Source organism: Lutra lutra, chromosome 5, assembly GCF_902655055.1.
Source record: "Lutra lutra chromosome 5, mLutLut1.2, whole genome shotgun sequence".
NCBI classification, from domain to species: Eukaryota; Metazoa; Chordata; class Mammalia; order Carnivora; family Mustelidae; genus Lutra; species Lutra lutra.
Window position 1 is genome coordinate 151,670,108 of NC_062282.1, and position 27,991 is coordinate 151,698,098.

At 52.8% G+C, this 27,991-nt stretch overlaps 1 protein-coding gene across 1 annotated transcript in view; it reads right to left on the bottom strand.

The window, feature by feature from the left end:
• RASGEF1C (RasGEF domain family member 1C) overlaps positions 1-27,991 on the bottom strand; it is a 76,238-nt gene that overhangs the window by 29,839 nt on the left and 18,408 nt on the right. Inside the window, 6 exon segments of the mRNA XM_047731582.1 lie at positions 501-638; positions 1,838-1,878; positions 1,881-1,959; positions 2,118-2,170; positions 2,173-2,232; positions 2,235-2,294. Coding sequence (XP_047587538.1) covers positions 501-638; positions 1,838-1,878; positions 1,881-1,959; positions 2,118-2,170; positions 2,173-2,232; positions 2,235-2,294 — 431 coding nt within the window.

Consider the following 27,991-nt stretch of genomic DNA (forward strand, 5'->3'; position numbering starts at 1 on the left):
CCTTCCCCAGAGTAATGCAGCGGGGAGAATGGGGCAGGGAGTGGGGTACCTGATGCCCAGCCCACTGGCTGCCTTCCAAGTCACAAGGGCTGCCTTTACTTTGCGATGTGGTTTTAGCCACAGTGGAGGATGGGAGAGAAGGGTATGAGGGGAGGGAGTGGCTGTTTCCTTTTCTGCCCTAACCAGGGCCCTCCAGCCAGCCCGAGGGGTCACTGACCAAGGGCCCTGTTGCAAGAGCCCGAGTGGATCCTTCCTTGGCCTGGCATCTGATGCCATGCATGAGCGCAGAGCAGGAGAGGGGTCAAGAGACCAGACCTGAGCCACAGGCTTGGTTTCCCTGCCTGCTTGGCAGGGCCTGACTTCCCGATGGGGCGGAAAGGCGCTGATCTCAGAGGGGCTGCGGGTACACACCAGGGCCCTGAGGTTGGCCCCAGGAACAGGCTCCGGTCCCGGGCGCAGGGGCGCAGACAGGGCGCACCCCTTGCACTAGGCTTGCCTACCTCGTCACAGGGGGCAATGCGGCCCATCACGTCCTTCAGGTGCCCGATGGTCGACTCCTCCTGGAAGTCCCGCGGGAACGTCTCCGTCCATTCGGCCAACAGCTGGAGCAGTTTGGGGCCGAACTTCCGGACCCGGGCCTGCAAGGGAAGCCACGGCGCGTCCACACCCGGTGAAGGGTGCCTAGAGGCGCCGCCCCATCAGCCCCTGCGTCAGCCACGCACTGCACACGCCCCGCTGGGGTCGGGCTATCCCGGCAGCGCCCCTGGTGGCCAAAGGTGGTATGCCTGGTGCCTTCTCTGTGTCAGGTCAAAGGGAGGCCACCCAGGGATGGGGGCTTGACCACAGGGGAACAAAGGGGAACAGACGCACATTTGGGGCAGGACCCTCTGTTGTTTTTGCCTGCTGGGCATCCCGTCTCCCTCTCTGTGGTGATAACATCTCAGTTTGCTTTGGGGGTTTCTGTCCCCCTCATTCCCAGCCCTTGGGGTTCAGGGGTCAGCTTACTGCGACTCAGCCCCCCTGGCAGGGGTCCAGATCAGTGCTGGCCAATAAGTACATGGTACACCCCCCATCTTGCACAGTGACTGGCTCACGGATGGGCATGTTGCCCAAGCTAAACCACTGAGCTCGGGACTTTCCTTGGGACCTATTTAGAACATGGCTTGCTGTTTCCACTGGAATTGGGAAGAGTAGATGGTGAGCCTGGAGTGGCAGAGGCCACCTGTCACTGGTTAGGGAGAACCTGCCGGAGTGAGGGTGAGGCTGGCCTCGAGGAAAACGGAGCAGAGGGCCGGAGGGAGAAAGACCCTATTTCCATGGGGGTTCGTTTGAGCCTCCGGAGCCAGTGGTACTTGGTGACTTCGCAGTTCTGTGAGCCAAGGAAAGTCCCTTTGTCTTAGGCCAGTTGTAGTTGGGGCTTCTATTTCTGTAACAATGGGGCCTGATGGACATACCTGTAAAGAGTCACAGCCTGTGGGATCTTGCCAGGACAGAGGAAGGCTAGGCTATCAGCGCACCTCACAGAGGAAGGGATGGTGGAATGGAGTTTGCTGAGAGCAGATGGCGCAGGGCCATCCCAGATGGCAAGGGTCCTACTGATGCGGCTCTGGGGTCCTGGGTGCCGTGAGCTCAGGGGCTCCCACAGAGCAGTGGAAATGGCACCTGGTTAGAGGTTCCAACTCCGTCCCTTCTAGCTCTGAGCCCCAGACAAGTCAGAAACCCCTGCGGGCTCCTGCCCAGGAGAATGGGGACCATTACCGCCACTCCAAGAGGTAGATGCATAAGGACGTGTCAGGGGAGTGTCTGTACACAAGAGAGCCCCTGTCCTGCCCCTCACCTTGTCCAGTACCGGCTGGTCCAGCTGCTGCTGCTCAATACCAGGTGGCAGACCCGGGCCAGGAGCTCCCGGGGCTCGATGAAGAGGCGGGAGCTTAGAAGGAAGGTGAAGATGTAGGCTTTCTGAAAGGGACACAGAGAAAGGCAACATGTGCTCACAAGGGCATGGCAGGGCCTGTGCCCTCTGGTCCAAGACCAGCCCCAGCCCTAGAGTCTCCCCCATGCGTGGTAGAAGGGAGCCCGTTCTGATGGCCCTCCTCCCCGCTGGATGGGTAACCCACCTCAGGGTAGTAGTCGGTTGTGGGCACCAGGTGCTGGATCAGGGTGTCTAGGAGGCTGACGAGGGAGCCCCATCCAGGAGGGGCTGCCCGGTCTGCTCACCATCTGTGAGCTCGGTGGGGGTGGGCCAAGGCTGCCAGGGGTGACCATGTCGGAGGCGTTCAGGGTCCGGGGCATGTCTGTCTGCAGTAAAAGGAGTAGTTAGGCACACCCGGACTGGGGCCCCGCTGGTCCTCTGGGCTCCTGGCTGGGTGGGTTCTGCCTCCTCCAGGAGCTTTGGTGCCCACCCAAGCCCAGTGACCAATCACTTCTGGGGGGTGGGGGCTGGGGGATTCCTACCCCCAGCAGGGCATCTTTCAGCAACCAACCCTCCTCCACTCTTGTCCAAGCCACTTAGGGACTGACTCTTTCCGCTCCTACCCCCAGGGAAAATTGTTTTGGGCATGGCTTAGACAATTCACAGATTGTCCCTGCCCGTGGCCACATAGACGATTAGTTCAAGGGTGGGCCTGGTCCAAGTTGGAGGGTCAGGCGTGATCCCAGAACATCCGCAGCACTCCGAAGCTCTCTCCCTCGCTGGGGTCCCTGAGCCCGGCTCACTCACTGCTGCACCCCAGAGTCCGGCCCCCGCCTGGAACATACAGAGTGGGTGCTCGGTCAAGGTGCGGGTGTTCAAGGGACTCAGCGGGGCAGGTGACAAGAGAGGAGCCCAAGATGACACCGCTGTAGGGCGATGGGGCCAAGGGGCAGGCCTTCCAGTGGGAAAAGCCCTGGGGGACTGGCCCCGCACACTCAACCCCTCATCTCAGCCCGTAGCCCCCCCATCCTTCAGATGAGGTAGAGGAGCCTCGCAGAGAAAGGCGGGTGCCCAGCTCGCGTGCTGAGTACCTGGCCGAGCTGGGTCTTGAGGACAGGTGTGTCTGCGGACAGGCCCCATTTGTGTTTGAGGACAGGCCCTGTTCCTGTCTACCAGCCCAGCTGGGCCCTAATGTTGGAGTCCCCAGAGCACAGGACTCCAGGGCACCTGGGCAGACTCCGGAAGTGTGACCAGCGGTGCCCATGGCCTGAGGAGAGAAGCATGTGCTGGCTGGCGATGGGGGTCAACTCGGCCCACGCCTGGGACAAGCCAGCCCTCCCACACATTGTGTTTGGCCCGTGGACACCATCCCCGGGTGCCGACTCTCCTTCCTAGCTCAGATCCTGGCTCCGGACCCCAAGCCCTCCCCCTGGTGCCTCCATCTGTTGGGTCTGCCTCCTGGCATCCATTTCCTTTCCTCGCAGCCAGAACACCAAGCTTTGCAGGTGTTCCCCAATAACCACGCCTTCGATGAATACTGACCACGGTGCTGGGAGGTCAGGAAGGCTCCGCCCACACCTGGCCAAGGGGTGGGCACTAGGCCAGGCCGGGCCAATCAGACACTGCCACCCTGAAATACGCAGCTGAAGGGGGCATGGCCTGAAGAGGCAGGCCTGGGAGGGCTTGGCTTCTGAGTCACAGCTGCCCCCCACCCCAGGCATAAGCTTCTGCCTCAGTTTCCCTGCTCACATCCCCTGCTCCCGCTGACCACCTCCACCCCTGAGGCGCACCCCTGAGTCTTCTTGCGTTTGGGTCTCCAGGCCCAGCATCTGGAAGGTCCTGGGGCTCCCGCCACAGTTAGCAGTACGAGGGGGCCAGTCTGCATCGCATCTGCGTTGGAGGCATGCGCCACCCCCACCCCCCGGGGGTGCCACCCTGCAGGTGGGCACCCTTCCTTCTGGGGATTCGTGCTGTCAGACCCCAGAGTCCACCTGCTGTCGGAGTCTAGTACTGGACAACTTCTTGGGACTATGTGGCCTAAGCCTAACTCCTGTATGGGACACAAGGGGAAATGTCTGCAGGGACAAGTGTCGGACCAGGTGGAATTACAGGAAGGTACAGACCCAGAGGATAACCTTTCTCTCATTCCCCAACGTTTGACAGAGAGGTGTGTACCCCAAATATCTAACTTTCCTCTTTACTGGACAACACAAAAACACCCGGCAGAGGCTGGCAAGGGCCCTGTGGTTCCCCCAGGATGAGGGTCCGTCAGAGAGAGGCCAGAGCTGTGGCCACAAAACAGCATAGCTCCACTGGACTCCTGGGGGTGCTGACCACATGCTCAGACCTTCCACATTTAAGGAATGCCAGGATTCCTGACTTGTATGCTTGGTATCTTGATTTTATTTATTTATTATTTTCTTTTTCTTAGAGCGGGGAGCAGAGGGAGAGGGAGAGAGAGAATCTCAAGCAGGCTCCACACGCAGGACCCCGATGTGGGGCTCAATCTCACAACCTGAGGTCGTGACCTGAGCCGAAATCAAGAGTCAGATGTTCAACTGACTGAGCCACCCAGGTGCCCCAAGGACCCTGATTTTATTTATTTATTTTAATATTTTATTATTTATTTATTTATTTGAGACAGAGAGAGAGATCACAAGTAGGCAGAGAGGCAGGCAGAGAGAGAGGCCTCCTGCTGAGCAGAAAAACCCGATGTGGTGCTTGATCCCAGGACCCTGAGACCAGGACCTGAGCCGAAGGCAGAGGCTTAACCCACTGAGCCACCCAGGCACCCCCTGATTTTAAAGATGGCAATTTAACTTAGTAAAAGAAAAAAAGCCACCATGGGGGCCACAGCATGGGACAAGAGCATATTTAGAAACAATATCTCTAGCTCCCAGGTGGCCAGTCTCCACCCCCGCGCTGCTGTCATAGTCCCCAGTAGTGCTGGTTGGCATTCTAAAAACCTGCAAAGAACAGAAAGCCATATAGAACCTATGGAAGAAAAGCACCTGGCTGGTCAGCAAAGCATGTCCTGGGTGCTGGAGAGGAGATGGGCTCCCGGGCATCCATGCCCAGCTGGGCGCTGGACCAGGCCTGGCCGAAGGGAGAGAGTCAGAGGATGACCCTTTGTTGTGTGAAGAGTCCTCCTGGGCTTTTCAAGTGCCTTCACATGCTGAGAATGGGAAGAAGAACCCCTCCTCTTCTGTTTCTGGAGAGAGCCCCGAGATTAAGTGCACAAAGCCACCCAGCACAGTGCCTGCCATGGAGAAGAAGGGGCCACCAAGACCACTGAGCCCTCCCCAAGGGCCTATACTACCAGCAGGGTCTGGAACCATGACACACATCATCATTCCAACTGCTAATGGTGCTCTGGGCCAAAAGACTTGTCCCCTGGGTCCCTCGATTTACCCTGGTTTGCAAGCTTGGCTGTGGCCTGACAGCCCTCTACTGTGAACTTCACGTCCCGGGGTGGGAGCTCCCGAGAGCAGCTATCACTGGGTGCCAATTTAGCCTTGCTAACATGTTAGCCTTAGGCTAACATAAGCCCACAACGCCAGGTCAGAGTCTTCCGCCCTCGCCTGAGCGGTAGCAGAATTTACACATTTATACATTTCTCATCCCATCACCCCTCCCCCATTACCTCCTTTTTAAAAATTCTGGGAATGATGCTTAATGTGAAATTTACCATTGTAACCATTTCAAGGGTATACTTTCAGTGGCACCAAGCACGCTCCCATGGTTGTGCAAATGTCACCACTCCCCATCTCCAGAAACTTTTCATCTTCTCCAACTCAAACCCCACATCCATTCAGCAATCACGTCTCGTCCTCCCCTCCCCTTCCCCTGGCAAGCCATTCCACTTCCTGTCTCTAGGATGTGACTGTTCTAGGCACCTGTATGAGCAGAACCAAAGGGTGTTTGTCCTTTTGTGACTGGCTTATTTCACTTCACATCATATCCTCAAGGTTCACACATGCTGTAGCGTGGGTCAGAATGTCCTTCCCCCCTTTTTTTTAAAAGACTGCATCATATAGCCCATATATACATATACATGTACATATATATATGGACAAACTCACATACCCCCATGTTTTCTCTATCCCTTCATCTGCCAGTGGGAATTTGAGTAGTTTCAGCCTTTGTCATACCCTTGTCCACACTAGCTGCGCTCTCACTACTTCTCACTCCTACTGGCAATGGAAAAGGGTTCCAATTGCTCTACACCCATGCCAACGCCGTTTTGTTTTTTGTTTTTCGTTTCTTTTTTTTTTTTTTTTTGTATTTTTGATAGCAGCCATCCATCAGGGTGTGAGGGGACATCTCATTGTGAACCTCGATTCTGATTTTGTATTTTGCTCGTGACTGGGGTTGGTGGGCATCTTCTCGTGCTCTTTGGCCACTTGTATATATAACCTTCAGAGAACTGTCTATGCAGACCCTAGGTTCACTGTTGAACTGACCGAGATCATGAAGCTTTGTTGTCCTCCAGAAATTTTATAGTGTGTGGCCTTACTTTTAGGTCTTTAATCTGTTTCAGTTGAATTTTTGTCTATGCAGTGTTAGGTAAGGGTCCAACTTCACTATCTTACCTGTGGATCTCCAGTTTTCCCAGCACCATTTGTTGAAAAGATCGTCCTTTTTCCACTGAATGGTCTTGGCACTCTTGTTGAAAAATCATTTGACTCAATAACAGGGATTTGTTTCTGGGCTCTCTATTCCATTCCATTGGCCCATATCCCTGTCTTTATGCCAGGACCACACTGTTTTGATTACCGTAGCTCTGTCGAAAACCAGGAAGTGCAGTCCCTCCAACTTTGTTCTTTTCCAAGATTGCTGTGGCTGTTCAGGGTCCTTTTGAAATGCCGTATGAATTTCAGGATGGATGCTTCTATTTCTGCAAAAACACCATCGGAATTTTGATAGAGATTGCATGAAATTTGTAGATTGCTTTGGATAATATTGACATCTTAACAATATCAAGCCTTCCAACCCATGAATGCAGGGTGTCTTTCCATTTATTTGCGTCTTTCCTCATTTCTCATTGCTCTCATTTCCATGTTTTATACTTTTCACCGTGTAAGACTTTCATTTCCTGGGCTGAGTTGATTCCTAACTACAGGCTCCTAAGTCTATTCTTTGTGATTCTTTTGTAAGGGGAATTGCTTTCTTAATTTCCTTTTTTGATTGTTCATTGTTAGTGTGCAGAAACACAACTGTTTTTTACGGTGTTGATTTTGTATCCTGCTATTTTGCTGAATGAATGTTAATTAGTTCAATAGGGATGTGTGTGTATGTGTGTGCATGTTTGTGTGTGACGGTGTTTGCATTTAGGGTTTTCTACATGTAAGATCATATCATGTGCAAAGAACTAATTTTACTCCCACCTTTATGATTTGAGTGGCTTTATTTATTTATTCTTGTGCTAGAACTTCTTGTACTTTGTTGCATAGCAGTAGCAAAAGTGGACATCCTTGTGTTGTTCCCGAGCTTAGTGGAAAAGCCTTCAGTCTTTCATCACCAAGGATGATGTTATTTGAGAATGTCTTAATTTCTCCCTCATTCTTGACGTACAGTTTTGCTGCATATAGGGTTCTTGGTTGACAATTTTTTACTTTTGACACTTTTGATTATATTAACCCATTGCCTTCTGGCCTCAAGGTTTCTGATAAGAAATCTGCTGATATTATTATTGAGGATTTCTTGCATGTGACAAGTCACTTTTCTCTTGCTGCTTTCAAGTTTCTGTTTTTCAACAGTTTGATTATAATATGTTTCAGTGTAGGTTTCTTTGAGTTTATCCTACTTGCAATTTGTTGACCTTTTTGTATGTTTATATTCATGTCTTTTATCAACTTTGAGAAGTTTTCAGCTATTATTTCTTCAAATAACCTCTCCGCCCCTTCTCTCTGTTCTCTTTCTGGGATTCTCACAACATGTATGTTGGTCTGCTTAATGGTGTCCCACACATCCCTTACATTCTGCTAATTTTTTTTTCAATAATTTTCCCCCGCCCCTCAGAATCAATCATTTCAATTGACTTATCTTCAAGTTCACTGATTTTTCTGTCTGCTCAAATTGGCTTTTGGAAACTTCTAGTGAATTTCTCATTTCAGGTATTATATTTTTCTGCTCTAAAAATTTCTTTTGGGTTATTTTTAAATGTTTTTTTTAATCTCTTTATTGATATTTCTATTTTGCTCATACTTAGTTTTCTTGACTATTCATCTTTAACTTCAGCTCCCTGAATGAGACAGTTGTCTTAAAGTCTTTGCCTAATCAGTTCATCATCTCCTCTTTCTTAGGGATGGCTTCTCTGATTAATTTTCCCCACCCCCTTTACAGTCCATTCCTTTCTCTTTCTTTGCAGGTCTTGTGATCTGTTGTTGCTTTTGTTGAAAATGGAATGTTTGAATCTTATAATGTGGTAACTCTAGAAATCAGATTTCTGCAGGTCTTTCTTTCTTTCTGTCTGTCTTTCTTTCTTTCTTTCCAATTGTTGTAGGGTGCTTCTATGCCAGGATCAGACTGAGGTCCTTTGAGTCTTCTCTGAGCCTATACCTTTCTCTGGGCATGTGTAGTAACTTTCTAACTTCCTTTGTATACGTGGTTGCTTTTGAATATCCTAATCCTTAAATGTCTTGCCCCCAAAAGAGGAAAAAGGGAAGAATGAAGGGGTGTGTGTGTGGGGGGAGTAGTAATAGGCTCTGACTTTTAAATCCCCCGAATCCTCTTCAGCCAGTATAGATTGCAACAATGGTGGCCTGCCTCTCTATCTGCACCTCTGTGACCAGAAACAGCAACAAGCAATAAGAACACACATTCCCCAGTATTTGTAGGACGAGGTGCTTATTGCCCGCCATGGCTCCCACAGCTGTGGGTAAGCTACTCCAGGAACACATGCAATGGCTGCTGCCTAGAGGCTTGGGTTGGAAGATGGGTAGCTGCTACTGTGTTAAGAGCTTAAACTGACCAAAATGAACTGAAACTTTCCAAGCCTTCCTTTGAAGCTGAAAGTCTTTGAATAGGCTCAGAATTCTAACATAGTTACATCAGGTGGACTCTGCCAGTTCAGCTGTCTAGCTGGTGATGGAGTCTTGGTGCTTCCTGCTTCACTGTCTTTGCCGATACCCTCCTCTTCCCATTGTATATTTAACTGGACACTGCTATTGGATTTTTAGATCTCATTAGTTCTGACAGTCTTGTTTTTCCAGAAGACAATTTAGTCTACAATTAATAGTGATTTAATCTCTTCCTTTCTGGTGGTTAAACCTCACACACTTTTCTTGTCATAATGCATTGGACAGACCTTTCCAGGACAACAAAGAGTATAATGCTGGTGAGAATAAGCATCTTACATTGTTTCATCTTTCTATCAGGGCCAGGTGTGCTGTGGGGGTTGAGCTGAGAGCCCTTCTAGGGTGATGTTTCTAGTCCCACTGCAGTGTTTTGGGAGGAGTTGGAGTCACACAGCTCCTAGGTCTGTGTGTGTGTGTCCTGAAACCCCAGGTCTTTTCCTTTCCCCGTTATGAGAATGAGTGCCTACTCCAGTCCTGCTGGTTCTCCTCAGAGCCCATGTTTCAGCCTTGTCCAGTTTTGCTTTTATCTGGGAAATCTGTGCAGAGCCTGCAGAAGCTCTGAGAAGAAGCCTGAATTATAGGTTTCCTTACAGGGTCTGCACCAGACTTGCTCCCCAGGTAGGGGGTGGGAGCGTCAGCCACATCGGGGCATCATTAAAAGAGCCAAATAGGCATCTTTGCTTGAGACTGCTTCTGCAGGAACAGGGACAGTTCCTATACCCTTGGGGGGTGGTGGGAGCTGAACTCAGGGAAAGGTCTTGGATGAAATGCCTGTGTCACCTGACCCAGGCAGTTTCCATGCCCCTGAGGTTTCAGCTCAAGAGCAAACATGTGTCTTGCTTTATGTGTCTTTTTGTTCTCACATGTCACTGAATCCTTAACACAACCATATTGGAATGATTGCCCACTCCACAAATGAGAAAGCCTGCACCCTAAAAGATAAAGTGATGTGTGCAAGTTCACAGCTGGTGATTAGTACCCCAGATCCTTGGGCTCCTGACACCAGGCCCAGCTCCTGGCCCTGGACTTGGCCCTGGCCCTGGGCCTGGGAGGGGAAACTGGCAAAGGCTGAGTGGGAGATAGATGTGGTCTGGAGATCCAGCCAGGGACCTGGGCTCAGGAACCAGGGGCTTGGGGAGGGCTACCTGAATACCAGGAACCCCGACATGGCCTGGCTTTCAGGAGGCAGGGAGCCCGCTGAGCAGCCCCTAATGCACTCAGCTGAAAAGGAGACCTTAGCCTATAGGCAAGGTCTTCTCAACTCTCCCAGGCCACGCTGGGTAGGGCCCTAGACCATGCCAACTTTTGTCCTGCTGCTCTGAGCAGTGACAGCACCTTGTCCAGGGCCCCAAAATGCTGTGGTCCTCCACTTCTCCCTCCTTGACAAAGCCTGGGGCTGAAACACTCCTCTCATTCCAATTCAGGTCCTGTGAAGGGCTCCTCTCTGTTCCCTAGTGTCTGAAAAGATGTTCCCAAGGCACTTGGGCCTCCTCCAGGCCTGAGCCCAGGGGTTCTGCTTGCCTGGGCTGGGAATACACCTGGCCTTTCCTTTAGGAGGCCACCTGACAGACTTGGCCTGACAGAGAGAGGAGAGGACTGGCTGGCCTGAGTTATTTTTATGCGCCATATGGCCCTCAGCTCTTGCTGACAGAGCCTGCTTCTTTTAGATCTCAGGAAGCTCCAGTTTCTGAGAGCTCAGGGCCCAGCTCACGCCAGTCTTCCAAGTGCAGTTGATGGCACAAGACCAAGCCCAGCCCAGTAACTGAAAATAGAGCTTTTCAAAGAGGGAAATATCGGGCTCCCTTCTGCTCCATAACCCTATGGTCCCTCACTCTTGGTCTCCACCCTTAATTATTCTCTGAGGAACGCTTCTCTAAGGAGAGGCATTGGGCTGATGGATGCCAGTCTTTTCAAGGAATCAAAATATATCACCCAGTTGCTCCCCTGACCACAGGGAAGGGGTTTTGTTTAGGCTCCCAACCATCATGCTTCCTAACTTCCTGGAACCCCTTCTCCCACTGCCTGGAACCCTGATTAGAGTGGGGGTGGGGGCTAACTGGGTCCTGGCCAGTGACAGTGCAGCACCCATCCTCCTGCCCCTGACCAGGGACCCAGGTTATCCAATCAGAGTAAATCCCGAACCTTGTTGGGAGATCACCCCAGAGAAACGTTCCCTTGATACTTTTTCCTCTCTACACTTTTAGAAGAATTAAACACAAAAGAGTCTATAAACACATCTGCAATTGAAATAATAATAACTTTTTATTATTATAACTAATGAGCATCTGTGAACTGTACCCAGGCTACATAAAAAAGTATTATCAGTACCCTAAAAGCACTCTCAGTACCTTATACACTTTCCCAAATCAAGCTGACTTCTCAACCCTCAGCTCTAGGTGGTGACCATCCTTTTGTGCTAGTTATCTCCTTGCTTTTCATTATAGTTCCACCTGTGTATCTATCCCAGATAATACACCACCCAGTCTTGAAAAACAGAGGGCAGACACACTGGACGGAGGTTCCAGGAGGAGGTAAGAAGTCGTCTCCCGGGTCAGGTCGTGGTCTGACTTCCCCTTCCCTGGGGAGGTGACAAGGACCCTTTGGGAGAAGTTGCAAGCAAGGTCATGAGTGAGGCCTGGGCAACACGGGGCTCTTCAACGCTGGGGCACTTAGCAAGACTGAGGTGTGGACCTGGCACTGGACATGCGGCAGAAGTACTGCCAGAGGGAAGGGGCTGCCTCTCACTCTCAGGGGAAAAGCTGAGAACTTCTGTGAGGGACAACGCATTGCGCTCAGCAGAGCATCAGGGAGAGATCCTCAGGAACATGTGATCAGACCAGCCAAGTCCTCATGAGAATCTGGGCCACTCCGTCCTGGGCATTCTGTCCTTGGTTTAAGAAGATGGCCCGATGGAAGTGGGGGGTCTTCGTGATGCCCGGCTGTCTCTGGGGTCACACCGCTGTGGGATGGCTCAGCTCTCCTCCACATCTGTTGAAGAGGTGCCATCCTGGGGAGCGCTCCCTCATCCTCCAAGGGATTCCCTCCTCATTTCCTGTGTTGGTCTGCTTCTTTCTGTACCTTGTCTCCTCATTTCACTTTGATGGAGCAGGTTTCCAATAGCTTCTTGAGAAGAGATGCTTAGGAAAATATTTTGAGACCTTACATGTTGGATGTGATCTCACTTTACTGTCACACTTGCTGATATGAGTGAAAGCTCAGCAGGGTATAGGATTCTAAATTAGAAATCACTTTCTCCAGATTTTTGAAGGCATTATCTTCTGGCTTCTCTGTGAGCTTTGTAGGGTTTTGTATTTGTTTTGATTTTTGTTTTTGGATCCTCATAGAGTGACCAGCCATTCGGCTTTCCCAGGACCATCCTCGTTGCAGCACTGAAAATTCATATCCTAAGAAACCTCTCAGCCCCAAGCAAACCAAGATGGTTGCTCACCCCAGTCCTAAGTGTCCTGAATGTTCACAATGATGCACCTTGCTATGGGTCATTTCCATCCCTTGTGTGGAGCACTTTGCATCATCTGCTGTGGAAACTCATGCCCTTCAATGCTGGGACATTTAATTAAGTGATTTCACTGAAGACTTCCTCTCTTTTCTTTTTTGGGGGCTCTTAGTACTCATGTTGGACCTCCTGAACTTGTCCTCCAATTTTTTACCCTTCTCTCCTGTTTCCCATGAAAAAAATTTCACTCTACACTCTCAGTTTTTCAGTATTGTATTCCAAACCTTCTATTGGTTATTTCAGTTGCTAATGTTTTAATTTCTGGAGGTATTTTTTCCTCTGAAGATTTCTTTTTTAAATGTATGAGTTCTGTTCTTTTATCATAGATGTAAAATCTTCTCTCACCTCTCTGAGGATAATCAGTGGCCTAGTTTATTAGAAATTTTCTTCTCTCCTGCACTGCCCTGGTTTTGCCCCAATTTGCCTTTCCTCCCCTCATCTGTCTTGGTCACACAACAGCCATGTTGGAAGGCTTCCTCAGGTGTCTGGGAATCCTTGGCTGTCAGATAGAGACTAAGAAGTGGGTTGGACACTCTGAGGAGAGGGTAGGGCTTGTGAAGTAACCCATAGGGTCCCTACCTCTTGGTCACTCCCATGGTGGGGGAAATCCAGGTGGGCTGCCTGGGGGAGGAACTCTAAATCTTGAGGCTGGGAAGAGGAGCTATAGCCCCAACCCCTTACTTAATCCGACTTCTCAGGATGCTCTATCACTGCTTACTCATCCAACCTGCTGTCCAGCTTCCTACAGTTTCTTGCTGTTGCTGCTAACCCTATTCTCTCTGTGTGGTGTGCATTAGCAAGGGTCCTATTACTGTATTTTAGTGGAGGTCTCAGTGTTCTTCCCATCAGGAAAGGAGATTGAACAGATGAAAGTCTGAGCGGCTGGGAAGACTCCTTCCTGCCCCTGCAAGTAAGCAGGGCCTGAGAGGGGGCAGGAGGAAAAGATTTGAGCACAATGTTTGAGATCCAGCTGAGCCCAAAGTTGGCCCCATAGGTAGGCTTTTTTGTATGTGAAACAGTAAATTCCACCCCCTCTCCTTTTTCTTCTTTCTTTCTTTTTTTTTTTTTTTTTTGTCAGTTGTCCTGAGCCTGTGTCACCAGAAGAGGAAAGTATCTTGATGCCCAAAGAAATCACTACAATGACACTCCTGCCTGCATGGCTCATGACTGCCCACCTGTGGTCTCCTTCACCCCATGGAAGGTGGCAGGGACATACCAGCGGACCTCTTTGCTAACTTGAAGGTGTCTCCTATAGGTTCCCCCGAGCTGCAGGTGGCTCCGTTCAGCACCCCTCTCAGGTCCTGCCTGCAAGAAGATGTTTGGCGCTGCCTGAGCCCGAGGAACAGAAGGGGGCGGTCAGTGAGGCTCCGGGGTCCAGTCAGGGCACCACGTCCTTCCATGTGGCTGGACAACACCTGCTTCCCACACACCTGGGCACGTTGTTCTGTGGACTGAGACCTCTTTCTCCAGGCTGTGCAAGGGTGGGCTCCATGCTGGGAAGGATGTCCTGTGTGTGGGTGACACATACTGGCCACCCCCGGGGTCCCTTCACCTGGCTCCTGGAGCAGAAACCTCCAGGGAAAGACCCTCCTGCTGATTCCCATCCTAATACAGTTCCAGCATCTCCCCCATCATCCAGCTCAGCCTGCCTCCCTACTGCAGATAAGCCATATACAAGATGCCTGTCACCCATGACACAGCGCTAGGAAAGCTTTTGAAAACACCTTTAAAGCTGACAAATAGAAACTTAACCTCTAGCTAGGAGCACAAAGGTGGAATATCTTTTTCAGAAAGGGCAGCAATAATCCCCCACAGCTTAAGGACCTGCCAGTTCGACCCCCCTCCCCTGGAAGTCGAGGATACTGAAAGGAGGAGGGGCATCACTTAAGAGAGTAACCGGTTTCCCCGACAGGGTCCCCTTCCCAGTCTGCACCCCCCCTCATCCCACCCCCACCCCCTCACCCTCCACCCCCCCACCCCTACCCGGTGAACTGAACCCCTGGAAGGAAGTGCAGAAGAGAGCAGAGAGGCAGAGAAAGGGGACTCTCCCAGGCTTAATGGGAGAGGGAGGGCTGCAAGTTGGGGGAGATGAGGGGCTGGAGGGAGGGGAGGGGTACAGCGAACCCGGGGGGGGGGTGGCGGGGGGGGGCGCTGAACTGTGAGATGCCAGCTCACAGGCATCTGAGAGGCTTCTGACACCAAGTGTCTGATCCTATCTTCCCACACTTCAGTGCCTTGGAGGCAGCCGGGAGGGCAGATGTCCGTACAGACCCAGGTCTAAGCTCCCCAGAGTGTGGGGGAATTGCCAGGATTCCAAAGAGCAGCGGGAGGGCAAGATTCCTCCAGCCTCCCCTCCAGCCTCCTCCATTTGGCTCAGCTCAGAACACAACCTGTCAGGAGCTCCCTTCCTTCACTTCACCTGGCTGACTCCCCATCATTTGGAGCTTACTGGGACACATCTCACGGAGAGGACCCTCCATGATAGGATCATTTCTAATAAGCAATATATTCGTCCCTGTTCTTGGCACAGTGTTCCTAAAACCATCTGAATGGGATGAGGGGTTGGGATACAGGTGTTGAGATAGTGATAAGAACCCCTTTCAACCACACCTGGTTATGTTAACGAGACGACTTTTGAAACCTGTGGAAGGAGGTAGGAGGGCTGTGTTCCCCGGGGCTGGGGATGGACAACCATGTGATTGGAGGGTTGGAACTTTCAGTCCCGCCGGCTGTTCTCTGGGGGAGGGGAGAGGGTCTGGAGGTTGAACCAACTGCCAGTGGCCAATGATTTAAAGAATCATCCCTACATAATGAAGCCCCCCCCCCCCCCCCCCAAGTCCAGAAGGACAGGGTTCCGAGAGCCTCCAGACTGGTGAACATGCAGAGGCTGGGAGAGTCAGGTACTTGGACAGAGCAAGGAAGCTGCCTGACTTTCCCCAGACCTTGCCCGTGTACCCTTCCATCTGGCTGCTCATTGGCATCCTTCCCATACTCTTATAATAAGGGGCAAATATAAATAAAATGTTTTTCTGAGTCCTGGCAGCCACTCTATCAAATTAATTGAACCCGGAGTAGGGTTCAGGGGAACCTGTGATGTACAGTCAGTCTACCAGAAGCACAGGAGACAAGCCAGACTTGTGACTAGCCACCGGGGTGGTGGGGGTTGGGGGAAGCCCTGAGGGATGGAGGGAGCCCCTAACCCATGGGTCTGACCCTGTCTCCAGGCGGACGACGTGAGCCCGGAATTACACTGTGGGTGCCCACCTGGCTGGGAAGTGACCCGTTCAGCTCACGTCATGCAGACTGTCCTTTGGCTGCCCCTCCGTATCATATCAGCAGGGAGGTCTTCTCACATCATTGCCCCTCCTGAGGTTCTCACATCTGTTAGCTTCCTTCATCCTTCTGTCTCCCCACGAGATCATATCCATCTGGACTGTGCTTGGTGGGCCCCCCAAAACACGTCTGAAACACATCCCAGTGGGCAAATGCGTGCATGACCATGAGTGCCTGTCACTGCTGTGTGACCCTGGACATCTCGCTTTCTCTCTCTGGCCTTGCAGGACTGAGGTGGGAAGACCCCACAGGGGGGCTGTCTGGCTCTGGTCTGCACAGGGGCACAGGGACTGTCCAAGTCTACCGCAGCCTGGCCTCCCGCTCTCCGCCTCTCCCCCCCTTTCTGAACTCTTGACAGTGTGTTTGCTGTAGCCACCTGGAGGCCCCCACTCAGAGGCTGGGGGCCCACCCCCGAGTCTTTCCAAGTGCCGGGTGAGGATTGGGTTGGGCCAGGAAGTGGAGAAACGGAGGCCCAGCGAGGAGATATTTGTGTTCCATGCCCAAACACTGGCCACCAGCCCCGAAGGTCCCCAGAGCCAGATGATGGAATCCTTGTCCTGACTAGGATCCCCTCTGTGCCACCCTGAGCACCAGAGCCAGACTGCCTCTCAGAAGTGACATTTGATCAGTGGTGCCCCTGTTACAGGCATGGATGGTCACAGCTGATTACGTTTATTGCTATTCCCATGTTGGTGTTTTAAGGTATTCTGAGTCCTCTGCCTTTCGGTATATGCTTCAGAATGACCTGTCTCTATCTACCAAAAACCCCTGCTGGGAACTTTGACCGGAACTGCAGTAACGTGTAGATGAATTTGGGGAGAGTTGATAGTTTTCCAACCCATGACCCCAATGTGTTTTAATGCCATTGATTTTGACATTTATCTTTATTACTTCCTTCCTTCCACCTGCTTTGGGTCGACTTTGCTCTTTTTTTCCCTAGCTTCTTAAGGTGAAATCTGTAATTATTCATTTAAGACCTTTCTCCCTTCCTAATACAAGAATTGGATGCTATCGTTTCTTCTAAGGACTGTTTTAGGCTCATGCCACAAATTCCTCACATTCACATGTAATGTTTTCATTCTCATTCTGTTCAAAATGTTTTCAAATTCGCCCTGAGACTTCCTCTTTTCTCTGTGGAGTATTTATTTAGACACGTGCTGTCTAATGTCTAAGTTTTTGGAGATTCTTCTGCTGCTGTTTGTATGCTTTGATTAAAAATTTATATGTTATATAAAATACAGTAATTATATAATTATATATTCTTGATTAAATATGTATTATGTATTCTTGTATATATGCTTGCCTTCTATGATTTTTTTTTTTTAAGATTTTACTTATTTATTTGACAGACAGAGATCACAAGTAGGCAGAGAGGCAGGCAGAGAGAGGGGGAAGCAGGCTCCCTGATCCCAGGACTCTGGGATTAGGACCTGAGCTGAAGGCAGATGCTTAACGACTGAGCCACCCAGCACCCCGCCTTCTATGATTTGAGGTCATAAACAACATCAGGCCCCTTGCTTTCCTGAGCACCCCCCCATAATACCGTAGCCTCTGTGGTATTTTTCAGTTTCCTGGGGCTCCTCTTTTGGGTCAGCCAGAAAGCTGGGCTTAATTCACTCTATTCTGCTGTGCACACCCCAATACTATGCCTACATCCAGGCGCAGGAGGACAGAGAGAGGAGAGAGAGAGAGAAGAGAGAAAAGCAGCAGGTTCCTTGTGCTTCCTGGGGACAACAGCTCCTCTGCTGGGAGAGGAAGTTCTCCCTCATTTAGGGGGGAGGCTCTTGTAGGGCCCAGTCAAGGCTCCCCTGGGCTGTCTGGGCTGGAGTCTGAAAAAAACGGGAGAAAATGCATATTTTAAAAATGCATATTTCCAGATTCTGTCTGAGTCGTAAGAGACCCCTTTCCTGCTCTTTGAACCAGAAGCAGAGGTTCTGCCCTGCAGCTCTCTCTCGTGGTGCAAAGGTCCCTCTGTGGTTTCTGGCAGGGGGATCTCCCGCAGAGGGAAAATGGTAAAACCCACTATCAATTTGGTGGTGCCTCAAATTCTGCTTCTCTTCCCCACGGCTGCCTGCAATGACTTAGCTTCCTAAGTCCCCAGAGAGCTGCTCTGTGCTTTCAGTCAGATTTAAGCTGTGCTCAGTGGGAGAGGTAGAGTGGAACTGACCTAGAACCGGGACACTGGGGCTTAAATTCTATTCTGTACTTTTATTCTTTTAAAATTATACTTGTTTTGTTACATGAATTTTAAAAAAGTCTTTTTAAGAGATTGTATTTATTTGAGAGAGAGAAAAGCCGTGCACAAGCCCATGGGATGGGGAGGGGCAGAGGGAGAAGGAGAAGGAGGGTCCCTGCCAAGCAGGGAGCCTGATGGTGGGACTTGATCCCAGGACTCCGGGTCATGACCTGAGCCGAAGGCAGATGCTTACCACTAAGCCACCCAGGCGCCCCTGTTACATGAATTTTTACAGTCACTTTCTATTTTTGGGAAGTGATGCTGGTGATTTAGGTAGGAGCATAAAATTAGATCCCCAAATATATTCATTTTAATAAATAAGTTGATTTTAAAAATATTTTAATAAATGAGTTGATTTAAAATAAATGAGTTGATTTCACACACACACAAAAAATTAACAAGATGACGCCAGACCCATCTGCTTGCTTGCCATGCCCCAGACATGCTATCGACACTGCTGCCTCGAAGTCAGGCTGTTCACTGTCTCCCCTGTTTCAGGACACACTTCTCCTGTCCCCTTGGAGGTCCAGCTGCAGGGTCCCCTCCTGGGAGGGACCTTCAGAGCGGCAGCAGACGGGGGCTGGGGCCAATGCACTGGGAGGGTGCAGAAAGGGTCCTCTGAGCCACGGGGGTCCTGGAAGGGGACATGTCTGAGGGCTGGTCTGCTGGGAGAGGAGGAAGCCGTGGCCAGTGGATGTGAGCGGCAAGAAAGTGTGCAGGGCCTCCCCGAGCCTCAGTTCCCCCCCATGCACAAGGTGGCTAACAACCCGGTCAGCTCCAGAGAGCCTGTGAGTGAATGTGCCCAGCACGGTGCTGGAACTTGGTGCCGTGACAGGTCTGGGCCTTTCCCTAAAGCCCACTTCGTGGTCCACGAAGTCCTAACCGACTGGGCTCCAAGACCACCCCTGTGACCTTGTCTGTAATTCTCCCTGCACTCCTTTCTTGCACAGTCTGTGTTCCCTGCACCCTGGGGCCTCATTTCCTGCCCTGCGCCATTATCCCGGTAGCGTAGCGACATTATCCTGGGTCTTTTAGCTACTTGTTGACCTGCTGTCCTCCCCACAGGGCCAGGAGCTGCTCTGGGGGCACAGCTTTGTCAGTCCTGCTCACTACTGACCCCAGCATCTGGAGCAGGGCTCAGTCGATCAAGGCTGGCTGGCTGCTAGGTGACTGGCAGTCCCTGGGAGCTGAAGGGGTACAGCAGCCCATGCAGGAAGGTGGAGAAAGTGCTCAGCTGTGTCTGGCCACCGGCCGAGGCTGAACCGTGGTGACCAGGCTGCTCGGTGGCCTGGCCAGCCAGGCGGCAGCTGCCAGGGAGAAACGTGGCCTGCCTTTGTGAAGGGGAACAAGTGTCTTATTACCACGGAGAATGACTATCATCAGACTGTGGGAGGAACACACTGGCCGCTGAGATGCATGAAGGGAGGACCAGGGATGAAAGCGCTAACTGTTCCTGGCTGAGACTCTGGCAGCGTCCCCAAGACCCTGCCTAGGCCACTGGTCCAGCCCTGCCGGCCTCCTCCTTGCAGGACCCCTGCCCTGGCCGGGGCTCACCAGCCTCCTATGAGCACCCAGGGTAAGCTATTCATAGTCTCCTCTCCTGCCAAAACTTCGGATGGCTCCTATGGTCTCAGGCCTCCTTTGGTGCTCTCCCTCCTCCCCATCCTGTGCTGGGCCCCTGGCCCTGCCTGCCCTGCCCTGCTTTGCCCTGGCCTGCAGGCCGCCTGCCTCTGACTTGGAGCCCCTCTCTGTGTGGCACCAGCTCACCAGGTCACGGTCCTCTCCTGTTCCCCCGGTCTTCACGGGCGAGTCTCCAACGTGCTGGCAGCTGTAGCATCTGTCCTCCGGTCCAGCCTCAATGTGCTTGTCTCCCTCCTGTAGACGGTAGTCTACAGGATGACTCCCCACCCGCTTTGGGGCCCTGGAGGGAAGGGGCTCTTGAAAGCACCACAGAAGCCTCTCCAATTGAGGCCCTGGAGTCCCAGAACGTGGGGGACAGCTTGGGTTAGAGGCCATGGCCCTGGTTCCAGGATGTGGGACCCTGCTCTGCTGAGACCCTGGCCATGACCCCTCCATTCTTGGCAGGCCCACCCCTTAACCTCTTCAGGGAGGGAGCAGCCCGGGGAACCCAGGGCAGAAGACCCCTTCTCATCTCCGGTTCTGTGGCCACTGGATTACGAGAGCCTGGGACTTGCAGGTTCCGCAGCTGTACCCACAAAAGCCAGGCTCAGGCACATCAGGAAGAGCGTGGGAGTCATCCTGGGGCACGCAGCCTGCAGTGGGTGGGGGAAAGGGGCTCGTGCTCAGACCGCAGCAGAATGGGGCAATGGGAAGGCGACCTGGATGACGGCCTGAAGCAGCATCACCCCCGGGAGGGCAGGGGACTCAGCAGGCAACAAGCACCCCCAGCGAACTTAGAGCCTACCTTTTGGGCCTGGGGACTTGTTTTCAGGACCCAGGTAGGGGGGCGGGGGGCTTGCCTACGAGCCAGGGCACACTGACTCTGCCACCCCGTCTCCCTCCCGCAGTGGGTCAGCCTGGGCCACCCGTGCACCCCATGGGGACACTGCCCACGGCCTGCCAGAGTCTGAGGCAAAAATAGCCGGTTCCATCTCTGAGCGCCTGCGTGAGTCACCCACACCTCCAGACAAACACCTCTCAGGCGATTCAGGAGGGGGAAACAGTTTGGGGCAAAAATAAACGCTTTGTTTTCTCCCCGTGGCTTCTGGAAGTTGTTTCAAAGAATGGTCTGGGGAGGCAGAGACTGGCTCTGTGGCTGGGGGTGGGTGGAGCCTCACTGGCTGAGCCTCAGTTTCCACATCTGTAAAGTGGGTTCATCATATCCCCGGTAGGTGAGGAGCAGGGTCAGTGTTGTGCCTGTGCGTCCTGCCCACCACACCCTTCCCTGCCCTGCTGCCCTGAGGGTAGGCCAAGGAGACTGGGAGCCACCTTCTCCATCACAGGGGACACAAGGGTCCCATCATACCCAGACAGCTGGGAGGTCACCCCAGCCTGATCCCTCCCCCCACCCCAGGCTGTCTTGCCCTTGGCCGCCACTTGTGTGTTTTTTCTGTCCTCTCTAAGAGCCTGGCCACACCTGGGGCTGTCCTGGTCAGGACCGTTGACCACAGGGTGGCTAAGGAAGGGGAACCCAGAGGTGCAGGGGTGTCAGCAGTCAGCACCGAGGGAAGGCTGCCCAGATATCATTCCCTGGATCCATGCATTTCCTTCTGGCTAGAAGGGTCTGGAAACCATTTCATTTCTGCCCTGAATCTGAAAATCTGAGGAAACAAGTTGAAAACTGCCCAGCTTTTTGTTCCCAGTGCCCGGTGACTGGGACACAGGTGCGGGGCCCAGACAAGGGGCAGGGGGTGGTCCCAGAGGGCCGGGGAGCTCGGGGACCAGGACAGGTGCTCCCCACTTTCCTCCCCATGGATGGCGGGAGCTGGAGAGCCACCGTGAGCCTGAGTGGGGCCACTTGTCTGAAAATAACTCCAAGAAGCAAGAAGCTGCTTTTAAATACTTCTCATTCTTGCTCTAAGAGGGGGCTCTCACAGCTGAACTTTAACAAATTCGTCATCGTCCTTTCTGGGAAGAAGAAGGGAAGATGAAGTCATCAGTGTTAGAATAAAACAAAGAAACATACTGTTTCTCTCTGGCTCCTCTCAGAAACATCCAGCAGACAGAGAAAAGGCTGTTGTCAGAAAGGCTGGGAAGATGTGTGCATGTGTGTGTCTGAACTGCACCCCCCCAAGCCTGGCAGCTCCCATCACCACTGTGGGTTCAGTCCCCATCCTGGGCTGCAGCCTCTGGGACACTGCGGCTGTCATTCCCTGGTCCGCACCCCGGTCGTGTGCGCACAGATGCACCATCGTGAATGGGCTTCCCTCAAGGCTTGGCCGAAGAGCAGTTTTGTCCTTATCTGCATTTCACAGAAGGGGAAACCAAGGCTCGGAGAGAGGACCTGACCTGTGCTAGGGTCACCCAGCTAACTGGAAAGTGAGGGGGGCACAGAACGGCCCCCAACGCTCCAGGGGCTCAAACTGATCACTAGGCTTTTACGATTCTCCTGCACATGGGTCCAGAACCACCCAAAGCAGGGACCGGTTCTCACTTGGGAAGGTCTCCGCATAGGCAGACCCCAGGCAGCTGGTGTAGGGAGGGGTCGCGGCTGGATGACAGGAAACTCGGACCACAGACCCTGGAGCCTTTCCCCCCTGCGCAGGGTCAACGCCAGGGACCCAGGCAGAACAGAGTCTCTGCAGCCACCATCCTGAAAGATGGGCAAGGAGGCCACGGTGCTAGGACCCGAGTCCTGCCTAGAAGGCCATGTGGCCACCGGAACCCCTCCTCGGAGGCTTGGTGCTAAGCTGGCTTAGCACCGGCCAGCTGTGGCACTGTGTGGCACTAGACATTCGCCCCTGCTCTCCGCCTCCAGCGGTGGGGGGGGGGGGGGTCCCAGATGCCCCAGCTCCTGGTCACTCCGCCACCCTCCCATGCTCAGGCCGGCAGGGACATTCATGCAGAGAAGTCTGTGATGTGAGGACCCATAGACCTGCTCTACCACCCGCACCCCTGCAGCCCCCGCAGAGCTTCCTGATCATGTGCTCACCAGTCTGCTGCCTCTCGTGGGTGGAAAGGGGAGGGGACAGGGGTGAACCAGCCACTCTGTCCCAGCAAGACTCCCAGTCCACACATGCTTAACACATCAACACGCGACTCACAGTGATGCCTCGGCCCACACGGGATGGCCGGTTCTCCCTCCCCCAGATTCAGCCGACCTTCCAGCAGGAGCAGTCATGGGGGGCAGGGGGTAATCGTGAGCCTCACCTCGTGTGGCCCCGGGCTTGGCTGTCCCCTGGACGGGCTCACTCCCTCCTTGCCCACCGGCACGTTGCTGCTCCCATGTCCCATTTCCCAGGTGAGAACCGTGGTGCCTCGCCCCTGCCGATGAGGGAGCCCAGCTCACCCTGGATCTTCCACGCTGGGCCGAGCCACCCCAGTCAGCATGTGGAACCCCCGAGGGGTGCTGGAGGAGCGAGGACACTCCCCAGGAGGAACAGCCTTCCCGGGACTGGGGACACCTGTATGCCAGGTACAGGTGGGTGATGCTCCTGTCCAGCGCCGCCACCTGGGTCCCTGCAAAGAGCCCAGCCTCAGGCTTGGGGCCTTTGAGAAAGGAAACCCTTCATGTCAGCGTCTGTCGAACGAGGCACTCCAGGGTCCCTTTCGGGATATTGCCAGGTCCCCTGTTCCCAGGGCAGCTCTTCAGCGAACCACGTCCCTCCTATCAATTCCCGTTTTAAGATTAGCATCGTCCTTACCAACAATATCTATGACCTCATGGGTCTCATGTGCTGGCCATATGCTTTTTAAAATGCATTAAAGTAAACACATCCACACGTAGCAATGACTGAGCAGTGAGTGAACACATGGCTGTGTTTAATTCTCAGTTCCCCCCCGCAAGAGAGAGCTCGGCTGGCTCCCCGAGGACACAGGGCTGGTGGCTGGCGGGTGGGGTAGATTTCAGGCCCTCCTACCCTGGGGTCTCTTAGGCAAACCAAGCTGGTTCCTCCACACGCCTCAGCCTGGCAGGAAGCCCGAGCTTCCCTCAGGCAGCACACGGCCCTCTCGAGGCCTACACATCCCCCTTCCCCCGCCCCTGCCCTCCCCCCTCTCTGCGTGCTCCTGCAGATGGAGGGTGGGGAGGGCACCAGATGACCCAGCCATGCTGAGTGCCTGCTTCCCTCTTGCAAAGACTCAGCTTGGGCGGCCGTCAGTCCTGTCCTCAGGGCTCAGCCCAGGCTGCAGGCCAGAATAGGTGTCCTGCACCAGGGAAGAATGGCTACTGGTGTGGACAGGGCCTGCGGCTCAGGGAACAGGGGGCCCTGGCTCTCTGGGGCTCACATTTGTCTTCAGAAAAGTTTCAACCACCCAGGTGCTGCAAAAACGTGACAGCTCTGGGAATGGGCACTCTCGGGGTTGGGCAGAAGCCGGTCCTGCCTGCATCTCTTCCCAGCGCACCTCAGTCCACCTGGCTTCCTCCAGGAGGGGGCTGCAAAAAAGAGGAGCTTCCGGGGATGGCAATTTTGCCTGCATGTGGGGGACCGGGGTGAGGGGTGGGGAGACTCTTGCAGTGAGAAGGAGGGGCCGGGTGAAAGGCAGGGATGGGGAGGATGGCCTTAGGGACACAGAGCGACTGGGGCTACTTTGGAAACATCCACCCAGGGGAAAGGATGTCTTTGGGTCTGCTGTATATCAGATCCTTGGCTCAGCAGCCCCAGTCCCTTCCCTCTTGGGGCCTGCCTCCCACCCTGCACGGGGCGCTGGTCTGCCTGAATCCCTTATTACTCAAGCTGAATTCACTGTGGCTCAGGCTCTGCTCACCTAGCAACTTCCCCAAGGAGTAAGCCGTTAATGGGCTCCACTGTTTACTCGTCTCAGCTCCAGCCGCCCCTGTGAAGGCCCTCAGGTGAGTGTCTGCCTGATACCTCCGCCCAAGCTGCAGCAGGGGGACTGAGCGAGTCCAGCGTGTGGTCGGCGCTGGCGTGCCACAGGGAGACCAGGTTTGCCCCTGGGCTTCACGCTAAGGTGGGCCCGCAGCAGCTGCCCAGGGTCACTGGCCTCTGCGGCTTCTTCCTGCCCAGCATCTGTCCCTCCTTCTTCTGTCAACAAAACTCATTTTGTCCTCCCTTTCTTGCCTGGGGTAGAAGGGCATATGGCCCTGGTAGCCAGCCATCCAGGGCAGGAATGCCTTGGCCTACAACAGTTTGAGAAGGGCAAGGGATCCAGGCCCGGCCACTCAATGCATCTCAACCCTCTTGCCTTTCAAGCAGATTCGTGGTAGACACGTTATCCAGACTCGGTTCTTGGAACATTATTGACATTTACTGTTAAAACGTGTCTTTCTCCTCAGGTCAAGGAAAGCTTAGGAACTACGTATCAAGCTGCTACAGCCTCACTGTAAAAAGAACCCACATGGAGAGAGCAGAGCCGAGAGGCAGAGAGACCGAGACCGTGTCCTGGATCTAGCCATGCCTGAAGTCCATCCCTGGGCTTTTGATTTACAGACACAAACATGTTCTCCCTTTGAGCTTAAATCTGATTGAGTGAGTTTCTGCACATGCAATACAAAGAACTGTAATGCCCCAGACTCTTGATGGGAGGACTATGCCATCAGCAGCAGACAGGGACTATGCTGAATTGGCAATGGGACCAGAGGGTGGATGTTAACTTAGTCCTTGTTGACTGGGACACCCCAAGGAGGTAAATTTCCCTCTCACATTCTTGTCTGTAAAATGGGTCTAATGAGCCCTGCTCCCAGGCTGATGTGTGGAGGTGACATCTGGCCCAACTCAGTGACAGGAAGAAGCAGCCATGGGAAGGACATCCTGGGATGTGTGACCCCATGGGAGATGCCCAAGGCTTTGAGGGCCTTCCCAAGAGCAGCTGGTGGCTGGCATGAAGGCAGAAGCCAGCCTGGATTGACGCTTTTGACCTTAGACCCAGCAATTACTCAGGACCCAATCAGGGGCCAGTCTACACATCAGAAGCACCTAGAAACAGGGCACTGGTCACTCTTCAAGGGAATACTACTGGCTGTCAGAGGAAAGCAAGAGATTCTAAATAGAACATCTGCCAGCTACGCAGGGAGAAAAGCCAGTTATAACTCGGGATTTGCATAGCATGAACAGATCTTCGCAAAAGGAAATGATACCTCCACGCGCCCAGAGAAAATGCCCTAGTATGTCTCAGGATGACAGGGATCCTCTTAATCATTTAACAGGTCAGTGAGCAGTTTTAATTTCTGCTTTACCCCTTTCTGCATTTCTGACTTTTTTTTTCCCCCTAAAAAGAAAGGAGAGAGCAAACTGAGGGTGGGTGTGAAGTGTGGTGCCTCGGGTGGGTGGGGGCGGGGGTCACTGTGTGACCCCCACCCCCTCAGGAGGAGGCCACTTGCTGGGCTGCACCTGTCTGCTACTGGGGGCAGGGGAGGGGAACCAGCCACTTCCACTGAAGGGCAATGCACATGGTCTCCTCTCTCTTTCCAGCCACTTGTCAGTAATAACAGATGGAAGCATGGAGGGCATGTTTGAGTTTAACACAAGGCAGGGATGATGGGTTCCAAGTCATCTGTCCAAGCAGAGGCCTGGCTGTGGCCTCCAGACACACCACAGCCACATGGCTGCCACCACTGCTCTGGGACATGAGTTCTACAACCCAAAGTCATCGGAAGACGACATGCCATTCGGGGGTTCAGAAATGCATGTGTGGGCACTTGACAGTTTGCAGAGGCCTTCCACAGATCTCATCATCCCTGGGTCCTGGAGCCCTGCCTACAGGCTCAGGGAGCTAAGCCCTGGCCCCGTACTGGCCCTGCGGTGGCCACCAGTGGACAGCCAAGTCCACCGGCACAAGCAGGACCCGTGAGGTCCTCAGCTTCTCTTTCAGTCTCCGTGAATGGCTTGTTTCTTTGTGTGGTTTTTTAAAGATGTATTTATTTATTTTAGAGAGAGAGAGTGGGAGTGTGTGTGCATGTGTGGGGGAGGGGCAGAGGCAGAGGAACAAGCAGACTCCCCGCTGAGTGCGGAGCCCAATGTGGAGCTTGATCCCAGGACCCCAGATCTTGACCTGAGCTGATATCAAGAGTTGGACGCTTAACCAACTGAGCCACCCAGGTGTCCCAGTTTGTTTGTTTGTTCTTTTTTATTTTATTTTTTTTTACTTTTTACTGAAATAAAACATACATCCTGAAATATGCACATATTTGAGGTGGATAGGCAGGTGAGTTCTCCCAAAGCAAACACACCTGTGCCACCAGCACCCAGATCGACAAACAGCACCTTCCATCTCCCCAGAAGTCCAATCTTGGGCCTCTTAATTTCACTAACCCTCAATTTCATCTGGAAAGACACAAAAAGGAAGAGGGAACACCATGTAGGGAAACGATCGCTGTTGAAAAACCCGAGGCCTGAGACAGGTCTCCCGCACAGGGACACTTGCAGTAAACACAGAAGAGAGATGAGCCAGGGGGCAGGGGGCGGGCAGGAGGTGGGCAGGGGGCTGCATGTTTGGCCCTGTGTGGCCACAGTGGGCTGCAGACAGGGCTCGGGCCTCTTTCTGCCCCTCCCATCACTGGAGGTCAGTAGGCAGGTGCCCACTCAGCCTCAGCCCCTACCAGATCTACACAAAGAACATGGGAACCACATGGGTAAATAGAAAGATTTTCTTTTCATTTAAATATCTTTAAAACATAACTGACTATTTAACACAAAAATAATGTAATGTGGGGTTGTAAATACGTGGGCAACAATACTTAACAACAATATAGCCCTGTTATGGGTTGAATTGTGTCCCCCCCCCACCCCCAGCTGAAATATGTTGAAGTCCTAACCCCCAGTATCTCAGAATGTGACGTTATTTGGAAGCAGGGTCTCTGCAGATGGCATTAGCTAAAATGAGCCCATCCTAGAGTAGGAAGGGCCCCTAATCCAATAGGACTGGGGTTCGCATCAGAAGATGGCCATCTAAAGACCCCAATACACCCAGAAAACATCAGGTGACATTGAAGGGACAGATAGGAGCTTCAAACTGGGGAAGGTCAAAGACTTCTGGAGGGGGCGAGGAAGCCTTGGCTTCAGAGGAAGCATGGCCCTCAGACACCTTGGCTTTGGACTTACAGCCTGTGAGAGAAGAAGTTTCTGCGGTTTTAAGCCATTCTTGTTTGTGGTGCATTGTTACACAGCCCTAGGAAACAAGCAGGTGCCCAGAGGTTGAGAGGGAGAATGGAAGCATACAGGCATGAGGCCCTCATTTACATGTGAAGTAGTATAGTATCACTAGTTGGTAGACTGTAGTAAGTTTAAAATGTTGTGGGGGCAAGAATTCTAAGATGCACATCCCTCCCCCAGATCCCC